We start from the raw sequence: 13447 nt of genomic DNA, 5'->3' as shown, positions 1-13447 counted from the left end.
AACAAATTTTTCGTCAGCTATGAGGAGGGGGTTAAGTCTCCAGTTACGAGAGAGCCTAAGGCAATTGTGTATAGCTATGTGAAATGAGACAGCACCGTGATCTGAGATTGTGATGCTGTGATATGTGCAAGAGCTAACATTATCTAGTCTATTGTCTAGGAGAAAATAGTCGATGCGAGTGTATGTGTGATGGACATTGGAGAAAAAGGAGAATACTTTTTGATTTTTAAATTTGAATCTCCAAAAGTCCCAAACACCATGTCACCAAATCTGCAAGAGTTATCAATGATTATATAGTGCACCTATAAAATCATTGATAACTCTTGCAGATTTGGTGAGTTGTTGGACCTTGTTTGACGATCTGTCTAGCACGGTGCTGAGTACACAGTTAAAATCGCCTCCTATTATCAACCTATAATTGTTATCACAAGGAATGGCAGAGAACAATTTGACAAAAAAGTTGTAATCATCATAGTTAGGAGCATAGGACATTGATCAGAATGACAGGACAGGTGAATAGTCGACCCGCAACAATAACAAATCTCCCATTTTTATCAGTAATCACTTCCTTAGCTTGAAAGGGGATGTTCTTATGTATGAGGATTGCTGTCCTTCGGGCCTTAGCATTAAACTGGGAGTGGTACACTTGACCAACCCAGCTTTTTTTACAGGTAGTTGACATGATTGTTCTTAAGATGGGTTTCCTGCAGAAAGGCTATGTCTGTGTTTAATTGTTGTAGATAGGATGCTATTTTCTGTCTTTTCACCCAGGTATTCATATCCTTAGTATTTAGAGAAACAAAGTGAATTGTCCGACTTTGATTGTAACTAGATGTAGATGCCATATCTTACAAAATTATGAGGGTGGGTATAGTGGGCAGCAGCAAGGGTGGTGGTGAAGAGAGGAAAAAAAAATAAAAAATACAAATAAATATAAAGAAATAATAAAATAACAAAAACAAAACCCGGAATAATGAAGAAAGACATCTGGAAGGGAACAGGGATCTCGAACAGTGCTCTGAGCTCTCAGCTTAAAGACCTCCTAACCTACACTTGAACTCTGTGTTAACCAAAAGAACAAAAAAATTACAATGTTACAGATTTTACTGAGTATCTGTGCAAAGACACTGTGTCTGCACCGTGCATATATTAACAATGAAAGTATTAACCAAGGCTTGTGGTAAAACTATAACGTGAAATTCCAATATTACACATACCGAGTGCAACCAACAGCCTCAAAACCAGCTGTGTAAAAGTATAACGTCATAAGTACATACAATTAAAAATCTAGTCAGAGCCAGATAATCACAAAGAATGACAAACCTTTTAATGTTTGCGGCCCCGTTCAGCAGGAGTATACACGGACTTACAAAATGCGGGGCAATAAAAACACAAAGCTCACCAGCAACAAACTGGCTGCTCTCGCGTCAGCGTAGTTTAGTGCTGTCAATCAATGTTTTATGAAGTAGAAGGAGTGGGAGACATATCTGGCCGATTGACTCGAAGAAAAGCCAATACTTCTTCAGGGGAGGAAAAAAGCAATTTCCGACCGTTTCTGTTGGTGACTTGGAGTTTGGCTGGATAAAACATCCGATATCCGAGTCAGGCGTTCTTCAGCTGTGATTTTGCAGTATTGTACGCTGCTCTTTTCTTGGAGACCTCAGTGCTGTGATCGGGACAATAGTGTATCGCGGCTCCGCGGAAAGATAGGGACCCAGCCTCTCTAGCCAGCTTCATGATGCAATCCTTGTCCTGGTAACGGTGGATCCGTGCGATGAACGGGCGGGGAGGGTCATCCTGTGTCTTGCGGGTGTCGAAATCGCTCTGTGCGCCCTGTCAATGGGAGGAGGTGAGGGAAAGGCCTCAGCGCCTGAAGTTCCTTCCAGGAATACCTCCATGAAAGCAGTTGGGTGCGAGCCTTCAACTTTTTCAGGTAAGCCAGTCATACGGATGTTGTTGCGCCGCAATCTATTTTCAAGATCATCGGTCTGAAGTTTGAGGGCCTCGTTCTCTTTGGACAGGGCCATGCAGGTTGACTCAATGCTTAGCAGCCTGGTCTCTACATCATTAATGGACGTTTACAAGTGTTGAATGGTCTGGTCGTGCCCGTCAATAATTGCTTGGTCCGCAGAAAGTTGGACAGATAGTTTTGCTATAATACGGTCCTCCATTGAGTTGAGAAGTTTCTCCATGTCGGCCAACGTTAGCGGTGTGATGCTAGTAGCATGCTGTTCGCTTTGGCTAGCTTGTGTTCCGACATCTAAGTTGTCCTCAGACTTGCCTTCAGCGGGTTGGCTTTGCTTTTTAGACGGTTTCCCCATACTTCGTAATCTTTCACACAGGTTTGCACACGTTAACTGTAACTATAAAATGTTTGTTAATCGAATTTGGGGAGGATTGCAAAAGAGCTCTCCCGGTTTGCGACCTACTCCGTCAGCGCTCAAACCGGAAGTCCAATAAAGGATTCTTAACCAAAAACTACACATGTTCCAGTCGGAATGTGATACAAGATTTGGGAGTAATTACTAAAATCTTCCTTACGTTAGCATGTAGCTACATGTAGCAGTGAAATTACTGTTATGTAGTGTAGATTAACAGCAAATTCACCAAGAAAGGGATATAAGCAAAAACTACACAAACAAACATGTTAACACAGTAATTTCCTCAACAATATCGGCAATCAAGATAAAATGTTTCCCTGACATTATATCACGTAGCCATGTAGCAGTGTTTGTAAAATATAAATACTGCAGTAATGTCTGTTAAATGACGTTGAAGCCTAAGTGTATAAACCTTGTTCCGATCAGTTTTATGTTGGCAGAGTGAACCTACTGTACTGGAGGTAGAGTTACTCCCGTCATTCTTTCCATTCTTCCCTACTCATGTATACAGGGAGAACTAGCATAACCTGCTTATTCACTTAACCCCCATTACTGCTGTGCATGTAAAAGCACTGTATTTGAAAGTTACATTTACTTTGCCTCAGTGAGCAAATACGTTAATAGTGTGATTTAATAAAAAATGAATACATTTCAGTCTGGAATGTCACTGTACTGGTGTGACCAGACCCTAACAGTATCAAGACTAAATATATAAGTCATGTATGAGCCGATAAAACATTACTGTACCTCCACTTGTATCTTGCATTTCCATGTGTACCAGATCAGGGTCCACATCCACACCAGATACTGACCTGAAACACAAAAGAGAAATACATTAATCAATGGTATTTCTGACCAGGGAGAGCACATTTAATCAGAAATTAGACTTACAACTACATGACTAATGTTTACTTTAGATGTCAGTAAAAGAAATAACACGTTGAATGCTGAATATATTTGGTCTTATTTTTCGTTAGTATTCCAAAGAATTATGTTTACATTGTTTATATTCTGCACCTCAGAATTTATGTGCAATTGCCAACATTCAGTGCCAAAGCAGTAAGTTTCCTTTATGTAGCCAAGCAAAAAGTTTGAGTGGAGGTTGCGGTGATGGATGTCCTGTAGTACATATTGTACAACGAAAAAAAAACATAAAAAAAACAAATGGTGTTATTGGCGATGTCCTTAAACGGAATTGGGGGCTTTTCAGAATTGTCCAATATGGACATTCTTGTCTGAGGGTGCAAATTCAATATGTAATCTGAAAATCTTAGTTAGAGGAAATGCAACTCTGCTCCAGTGTCGGTATTTTGCTGTTGGTATCTGTCTTAACGTAACAGAAGGTAGAACTACACAAATGTATCCAACTCTTACTAATATCAAGAAATTGATCTAACCCCAGTGGCAAAAATGTTTATTTGATGAATAATATATTTAAAAAGTATGTTGATGTTATATGTTATATGTGAATGTTGGATTAAAGTGTATAGTGATTAAATCCTAGATCACAGCACAGAAGAAGACATACGTATCTTTTGATTGCCTTTGATTACACAGATACCTCAGTAAATATGCACAGCTCATCTTAAGAAAATTCACTCACATGTATTGTGCCTGTACACATGTCTTGCCTATTATAGTAAAAAACTTCCAGAATTGTATACCCCCTTTTTCTCTTTCTTCAAAGCACACTTACATACACTACAATATACTTGCTCTGTGTGTATCTCAGTAAGCAGTAAACTAAGCAGCTCATCTGAACTGTGTAGTCCCCAGCCTAGTAAAGATTAGAGATTTAAAACCTTGCTACTTTAACTATGTAGAGACTTTACGAGCAATTAGCAGACCATTGAGGGACAAGGCGAGAAAATGGATTGCATGAAATGCAACAAGATGATTACATTATTCATCTTTTATATTCCAAGCAGTTGATAATTCAAAAGCAAATCCAGATGATCTTCAAGTGTTTTATAGCACTAGCACCACTGGAGTCTGAGAAAGCAACATAAATCAGACAATTCTTCTGTTTTCTAACAAGTTTTCTGTTTTCTTCTTCTATTAGCTAACATAATCCCTTGACTGGTCTTTTCCCCAAAATTCGAGAAGATTTAAGTTGTCTAGTCTTCAGTTGAAAGACCACCTTCTTCTAATTAAGTAAAAGCAGTTATACCACAAAGGATTAAAGTGTTGGTATAAAAGAATGAATTTGGTATAACGCTAACGCCACGGATCATAAAAACAAGCTACTTGGATTTGCAGCTTTGGTTTAGATTTTGGAGAGAGACACATGGGTTTAATCTGGATTTGGCCAGCTACACAGCATTGTGTTGTCTTTTAAATCCCTTAAACATATGTTACAATGTCAACGATTTTGTTAAATGCTATGTTCTGTTTGGTGCTATGTTTAGCAGGCAGGAGTGTTAATTCTTACATCTGCAGTCATCAGAAAACTTTTGTAGGTGACATAACTGAGTTATGCTGAAAGTTGGTTGTGAATAAGATGAACAGAAAAGGAGACAGCACAGTTATAGATCACAGCATTGTCCACACAAAAGTCTGTGCGCAAATTAAAACAAACATGATTGTAAAGGTCCACTGATTGGTTTTTTTTTTGGACCTTTCAACTTTAGGCAGAATTAAATTTGAATGTTGACTGGGTAAGGTTATTATTTGTTTAACCACAAGAGATTACCACTTTGTTTGGGGGAATAACTCAAGTCACAAATTGGGGACTGAAAAAAAAAAACTTCAACAGGTCCTATGTGTCCTGTTAAAGGGAAATTAATCTTCTGCCTTCTCACTCCCTGGAAGTTACTCCGAATAAGTGTCAGGTGCATGCTGTTACCCCAGAACCATCACTGACCCATTCATTGACCCCCTGGTCTGTAGATGATGCAGTCAACATGTTGTCACCAGTACCTGGACTTGAAATACGCCAGGATCCTGTTCTGGATTTCAGCTCTGCATTCAATACTATTACCCCTGCACTTCTACAGGACAAGCTCTCCTGTGCCTGAATCTAGCTGACTTTTTCTTACAGACTTACTGTCTGACAGGAACCAGCATTTGAAGCTAGGGAAACACATTTCTGATTCTCAGACCATGAGCACCAGTTTCCATGAAGGCTGTGTTCTTTCCTCTGTACTCTTCTTGCACAGTACACTAACAGATTTACCTCCAGTCACCAGTCTGTCGAGTTCTGAATTCTGCGGATGAATGCTTCGGATGACACCACCCTCATTGGGTGTCTACCATCCTCACCTCCTCCATCATTATGTCGCACGCTTCTGCCCCCACCAAGGACAAGGGCAGACTGCAGTGTATCATTCAGCTGAGAAGGTTTTTGGCTGCAATCTGCCGTCCCTCCAGGAACCTAAGAGTGTAGGAAAGACTGTGACCGATCCCTCCCACCCCAGAAACAAACTCTTTGAAACCCACTCCTCCGGCAGCAGCCTGCAGAACCAAAATCTCACGCCACTAGAACAGTTTCTTCTTATTTGCAGCTGGCCTTATCAACAATGCCCGAAAACCCACTGACATAGACTCTTATCCCGCCCCAGTGACATTGTATTAAAATACAATACATAATGTAAAGTCTCAACATTTTTCACTTCCTTATTAATGCAAATCTTTGGACACCTTTTGTTATGGGTCAGCTTATGTTGCCCGTCATGCCTGTTTTCCTCTTCCCTTTCCCCCTGTTTTTTTGTGTGTTTGTCTTCACCTGTTGAGGCGAGAGGCAGTCTGTGGAAGATCTAGGTCAAGGGGCGTGGCCACTCTCTCATGCTCTGTTCCAGCTCAACTGCAGCACATTCCATTAATCAACCCAGCAGTTTATCTACCCGGGATGTTCACCTCTTCAGCACCAGATTGTTACAACCATACATGTGATCCCGTTCTGAACCTGCTGTAGCTCGCCTCAATACTGAGCTCTCATCAATCTCTCAACCAGACCCCTTGGTGAGCTAAGATTGGACGCTCACTGTCCACCAACTTTAAGTCTCAGTTCTGCCCTGGCTTCACTCTTGTCTGCCTCCCTCAGTTTTGATCCCCACCTGAAGCTTCTCAAACCTGTACCTGCGGCTGTGGCTCAGTGGTAGAGCGGTTGCCTGCCAATCGGAAAGTTGGTGGTTCGATCCCCGCCCCTGCAGTCATTGTCGAAGTGTCCTTGGGCAAGACACTGAACCCCGAGTTGCCCCCGGTGCTGCGCATCGGAGTGTGAATGTGTATGAATGTTTATCTGATGAGCAGGTGGCACCTTGTACGGCAGCCCCGGCCACAGTGTATGAATGTGTGTGAATGGTGAATGTTCCCTGTAGATGTAAAAGCGCTTTGAGTAGTCGTTAAGACTAGAAAAGCGCTATATAAATACAGGACATTTACCTTACCACTCTGCACATTCCAAGACTGTTCAATAAATCCTTAAACTGTTTCTTAGTGTCCATGTTTTGTGTCTCTGTAGTGGGTCAAAGTGAGAGCCTAACAGGACAATCCAGCCCTGGACACTACACGTGGCTAAGGAGGATGGCGTTTGTCATGCCATCCATTCGCAGGGAGTTTTGTTGGGACAACATGACCAACTTAACCGGACCTTATTGGATAATAAACAGCAGCTGCTAACTTAATTAACCCAGCTAACATCTCAAATGACTGACCTGTTAGCTCTAAGTAGTCTTCCTTCATCTGCTCCTCCTCTGCTTGTTCCTCAATCTGTTTCCCCAGATTTGGCTAAAGCTCCTGCACCCCGGGAACCCCTGGTTACCTCGCCAGAACCTTTGTCAAGGAGTTAAACAAGTGCCATGGTTTCCTGCTTTAGTGCCGTTTTTCCAACAGAAACCCCTATTTCACCACTAAATCATCAAAGGTACATTACGCTCTGGGATTACTCAGGGGAAAAGCTCGTCTGAGCAGAGGCTGTTTGTACAAATCAGCGGATTGGGGATGTATCTTTTGATGATTTTTCCTCTTAACTAAAAGTTGTGTTTGACCATCTGCATCATGCCGAAGATGCAGAAGGGAGCGTTCGTAATGGTTTGCATGACACAGTGAAGGATGAACTTGGTACTTGAGATGGGCCTACCGATCTTTATTCTCTCCTTTCCCTTGCTATTAAAAATAGATACAGGTTACGGAAGAGGAGAGGGGCAGCTCTCACCCACTTCCGTTTCCTCAATGAAAGATATATGAGCCCATGCAGCTGGGCCATGCTCGACTGTCCCCAGCAGAGAGACTACAGCGCATTCAGGCTGGTGAGTGCATTTACTGTGGGGACGCCACTCATTTCCTCGCCAACTGCCCAGTTCGACCAAAAGTCTTTAAGCTCCTGCATTGACTACCGAGGACTTAACGACATTACAGTCAAGAATACTTATCCCCTGCCTCTCAACTTGGCGTTTGAACCACTTCAGGGTGCCACCGTGTTTTCCAAACTTGATCTGTGCAACGCATACCATCTTGTCCGTAACGGACAGAGGGACGAATGGAAAACAGCATTTAACACTCCTCTTGGTCACTTTGAGTACCTTGCAATGCCGTTTAGACTCACCAATGCCCCCGCCAGTTTTCAGTCCATGGCGAACAATGTATTAAGAGATTTTCGTCACTGCTTTGTCTACTTAGACGATATTTTGTTTGTTTTTTCCAAGTCCCACGATGACCACTTTTCCTACATCCGTCAGGTTCACCAATACCTTTTGAAGAACAAACTTTATGTAAAGGCAGAGAAGTGTGAGTTTCACCATCAATCGGTCCCCTTCCTTGGGTTTATTGTGCGGGGGCATCATCAGATCCAGAAAAGACAGTTGAAGTGGTTACTGAGTGGCCTACGCCCACATCACGGAAACAACTGCAACATTTTATGGGCTTTGCTAATTTTTACCACATTTTATAGCAACCCCCCCAAGGCTCGAGAGCCTTGGGGGGGTTGCTTAAGAGACTGTTGCTTAAGAGACTGTTTTCTACTTTGCCTGTTCTTATTCATCCTGACACCAGTTTGCAGTTGGATGCTTCTGATTCTGGGGTGGATCAGAAGCTTCATCCTATTGCTTTCTTCTCTAAGAAACTATCCCCTGCAGAGAAGAACTACAACGGGGTTAACCGGGAGCTACTTGCACTCAAGGTGGTGTTGGAAAAGTGGAGGCATTAGCTGGATGGAGTGGAGCAGCTCTTTGTGGTATGGACAGACCTCAAGAACTTGACCAAAAGCCAGTCAACTAAGGCTAAAATCACGTCAAGCCAGACGGGCCCTGTTTTTTAGCAGGTTCAATTTTGTTTTAACGTACCGTCCTTGCACACGTAATGTGCAGCCTGATGCTCTTGCCAGCTCACACTCCTGTCTGCCTCCCTCAGTTTGTACCTTTCCACTCTGCAAGACAGTTCAATAAATCCTTAAACTGTTTCTTCGTGTTGTGTCTCTGTACTGTGTCAAAGCGAGAGCCTAACACCTTTCGGACTATTGTCTCTGTACCTAATTGCACTTACACTATATACATTGTAATGTGAACCTTTTCACAATAGGAGAATATTTAGCACATTCCCACCAAAATAGATACATATAAACATGTTGTCAAACATTTGACTGTTTGCAATCTTTTTTAACTATGCGCCAAACCCCAAAAACAAATTAATTTTAAGTGAAAATTGACTTGGCAATAAACCTTTTTCTGATTCTGACGGTGAAAGCAGACTTTGCACGGGCAATACATAATTCCTTCAACTAACATTTTGGTTCAGTTAAAGCATCATCGCAGTCTAAGTGTATGGGATTGCCTTCTCCTTTGGTCTGGGAAGTGAATGCAGATGGAGCTTAAAAGGAAGCAGGGGAAATAAAACAAACGATAGACATGTCTTGAGAGTTAGGGGGTTGATTTCAGAAGAAAAAGAAGGAAGTGCAACATGCTACAAAAAACATTCTGTCTGGGAACAAAATTCCATCCCAGCTCTGGTTTCTCTGCCATTCAATAACGCTTTAAACCACATGCTTTTTCTAGCATATGATCTTTATTGCCTATCCTCAAATGTTTGTTTTTGTTGTCAGTTATGTGGGATCTTAGATGCAAATTCAGACAAACAGAAACTTTACAGCCCTGGATCACAAAAACAAGCTACAAAGGAACACATTTGACCAGACGGAAGGTTTGTATGTGATCTGGCAGCCAGATTTCTTTACCTTTAGTCCACTGGCAAGGCTAGAGTCTAAAGCTAGAGTAGTTAGAGCCTAACTAGGAAACAAACATTTACAGCACTTGTATGCACAGGCATGCCCACACATTTACAGGAGGAGCAGGTCACAACCTTTTAGTATGTGAAGTCATAAATACAGCAGTGTGTATCTGCTGAAGGCCCTTTTACTTGGGCCAAATAAAATAAAGCAATTGATCATTCATGCCTTTTTATCATCCAGACTCTATTAATGTAACGTTTTGTCAGGCCTGCCACATGCTAACGTTAAAAGTCTTCAAATTGTTCATAACGTTGCAGCAAGAACCTAAACTAAATCTAGTGAAATTCACCACATCACACCAGCTCAATACATGTCAGACTTCAAGGTTCTTCTAATAACATAAATGGGCAAGCATTTTTTTAGCTGTCTGATCTCCCTAAATGTTATACTACAATCACGAATCTCCGTTCTCAGAATACAGGAGAAAAAGAAATTTGCCGTTCTGCCACTTTGACAGAGACAAAACTTTCCACCTTATTACCAGATTAGAGAGGTTAAGAGGCGGTTTAAGTGCCTTGAGGCAGCTGACAAAGAGGAACAAGCAAACCTACGGTAACACTTTGTAATCATGATTAACTAAACATTACTTGTGGGAGTCACGTGATCTGCTGGACGAAGAGAGGGCAGCCACTCCAGCTGCTGGGGACTACATGAAGCTAGCTGCACCCTGCCGCCCTGCGGCTGTGAAGATGGGCAGCCCCTCAAACTTCACCGTGGAGGAAAACCAGGAGTAAGACAACTGCCTGATGAACATGGACTTTTGATTTGTCTTAATCTCTTAATGTGTTCTTGTTTATTTGTCCTGTTATCTGATATGATTACAGTAACTGTGTTTTTGAATGGCTTTTCTATCTTGTTCAATGTAGCCTTCAGGTCAAAGGTTACCACTAGGTGTCTCCCTCCCAATGGGCTGTTTGTTTTATGCTTTCTGTTTGTTGTTTTGTGTTGATGGAAAAAGCATTTACTTTAAAGTTAATTTAAGATGGAACCAATTGCCAACCTGGTACTTTTTGGGCTGCTTTTCCTTTCTTTGTGCTGCTCCAGGCCCATCATTTGAGGATTGACCGACTTTGAGTGTAGGCTATGCCCTCCTTATTGTTTCACTGTCCTGTCTGTTTTTGTTTTGTGTTTTACATGTTCTGTGTGTTAAAAGACTCAATTTTGTATGCACTATTGTTAGGAATTAATGAAGTGAGAAGCAGAAGCAAGGTGTTTTTCACATCTGTCTTTATTTAGAACACAGCTTTTTTTTTAAATGGCTGATCTTACATTTTTAGTTTGTAACTGTGGTGGGCTGAATGCACCTCACAAGTTTGTCCTCTTGGTCAGACAATTTGACAGAATTGTGATTTCTACAATAGAGTATAGTCTAAGGAAAATTGCACTTGTGTCTGCCTATGCCCCAAATGTTTTTGATAGTGGTTTCTATGGTATGCTTTTTTTTTTTTGTTGGTACAGACTTCAATGCTGTGTAGGACCCAAATATTCATTGGTCAAACGCAAGGGTCACTGGGACTCAGGCGCAAGCCAAGATTGCTTTGAAGTCATGGGCCAGCAGCTTGGGGCTTATCGATATTTGGCGTACAGTTATTCCCACCTGTAAGGATTATTCCTTTTCTCTCTGTTTGCTGGACTTACAGCTGCTAAGAGAAGGATTGCAACCCGTTGGAAGCCACCTTATGATGTGTCTATCTGTGCATGGACCTTTGCCTTCTTGGATGGTCTTGGCGCACCCGAAAGGACCCTGGACACTTGGCACAGCATCGCTGACTTTTTGAGGTCCAGGCTGTAGCCTTGTGCTACTACTTGGTCTACTACTTGGTCACTTGTCTTGTGTCTGTCTCTGTGTGTGTCGGTTTATGTATGTGTTTGTTTCTGTCTGTTTTTGCATGTGTTGTTTTGTCTCCCTCCCTCCCAGCTTTCCTCTCTGTGTTTTTTGGCTCTGGGACGCATTCGATGTCTCAGTGTGTTGTTTGTAATTGTTTGTTATGTTAATTTGTTCAATATAAAAGAAGAAAAAAAATCAGAAATCATGATTGAAATAACTCAATTGATCAATTAATTAACATATTGTTCCTACATTAACTTATGCATGAAATACTATTAATCCCTACATTATTGATAGTTCATGAAGTACTACATGAATTAATTAATGCTTTTTCATGGATAAAGTCATGCATGAATTCATGACAATTCATGTGCCATTATTATTATAAGTGTTACCCAATAAGGTTTGTTTTGTATAGGAGTGTTAAGCTGCAGAGACCTGGCCTGCCTGGCTGTTGTTCGCCAAGAAAAGTTCCCCCAAAATCAAAAAAACACTTTTCACATTGGAAAGGGTAACTGTTTTTTTTACTATTTCTAGTCTTGGATTCTAAACAAACCCTGACTTTTAACACACCCAATTTAACATACAACGTGCTATTAATCTTTTTATTTTTGAAATACTAATGCTTTAAAATCCATCTTTTATGCACTTTAGCTATTAAGGCTTTTTCTTAACAGCCCCAATGAACAGTTCAGTGGTTTCATGAGGTTTACCATCCCGTAAAAACATTTTATTTCACAAGAAATTCTTGTACCATTATTATTACTGTTCCTTTGTAACAAGAAGTAAAAAAAAATCTTTTGCATGCTACATTACTGCTGACCCATTTGTTACCGCTTTCTAAATGTTTGCGTCAACAAAAAGGTAATCAACTGAGACCTTCAACACAATTAAGTCTTGAAGTCCTTATTCATCAATGACTAAATATAGTTTAACTGACCAGAAAACTTTGTCCTTGGTCACCCGCTCCTGAAGCAAAGTCCACTTGCGGCCCAGGTCTGTAGAAGCAAAGAGCTGGACACAAAAAAAAACCCAGAGAAGATCACAGTTAGACAGAAAAATACACACAAAGCACGTAGCATTAAATTATGAACCCTAACAATAAGCCCTATTACTAGCTGTATCCTTAAATTGAGTCTATTTGGATCAACTCAGTTTTCCCAATCAAGCTACTGAATTTCATGGTTCACCAAGTTAAGACCATGCTCAATTAAGTATTAATCATAGCATGTTTTGTGTGTGTACATATGCAGTTTGTGTTTTGCCTGAGCTTGTATGGCATTGATCAGACCCATAATGAAAGTCTATTGACTCCTACACACAATGAAGTCTGAAAAGCACTTTGGAGCTGAGATAATTATTTCAACACACAAACTTCCTCTATAATATAAAAACACAAACACACAGTTTAAGAAACCCTTTCTTGACACTTTCAATGACAGAGGTTTAGTTGTTAAGGCTTGTCATCCTGTCTATATACTGCTCAAAACAAACTGTCTTGCACAGGGTCATAAGATAATATGAGTCTCCAGCCCGTTCGACAACAAAGCAGTAACATCTAACACGGATGCAATAGAATGGATACATGTAGCCCAATAATATAATTTATAAAATTTGGAAGTGCAAGTCCTCCATTTGATCTGGACTTTTATTCTATGGGATTTAAAATTCCAGACAAAAGGAAGAACTACGGAGTCTAACTTTTTAAGGTACAACTTTGAGAGGAATTTTGGTATGTTTTGGAGGAGGTAAAGTAGTTGTGGGAGGGAAACACTTTATAATAACTAGGGATGAGCCGAATACTCGGCTGAAACGAGTATCTGGTACGGATAAAGCACTTTTGCCGAGTACAAGTATTATACGAGTAATGCGAGTCAATATCTGTACTCGGATTGAATAAGTCTCCACTGACTGTGTCTCCGTTCTGTGATAGGCTAGTCACAGTGCTAGTCACAGCGCCTCTCCAATATTGTTTTATACTTCAGTTCAAACTAGTACTTAGCAACAAGGAGACTT

General features: G+C 40.9%; 1 protein-coding gene across 1 annotated transcript in view; it reads right to left on the bottom strand.

Moving 5' to 3' along the window:
- Positions 1-13447, bottom strand: part of sorcs2 (sortilin-related VPS10 domain containing receptor 2) — a 530001-nt gene that overhangs the window by 172574 nt on the left and 343980 nt on the right. The window contains exons 5-6 of the mRNA XM_032511626.1: positions 12372-12445; positions 3129-3193 (exon numbers count right to left, since the gene is read on the bottom strand). Of these exons, the coding sequence (XP_032367517.1) occupies positions 3129-3193; positions 12372-12445 (139 nt within the window). The remainder of the gene's footprint in view (positions 1-3128; positions 3194-12371; positions 12446-13447) is intronic.

This window comes from Etheostoma spectabile, unplaced genomic scaffold, assembly GCF_008692095.1.
Source record: "Etheostoma spectabile isolate EspeVRDwgs_2016 unplaced genomic scaffold, UIUC_Espe_1.0 scaffold397, whole genome shotgun sequence".
NCBI classification, from domain to species: domain Eukaryota; kingdom Metazoa; phylum Chordata; class Actinopteri; order Perciformes; family Percidae; genus Etheostoma; species Etheostoma spectabile.
Note: the sequence above shows the minus strand (reverse complement) of the source record. Positions and strands in the feature narration are given on the sequence as shown.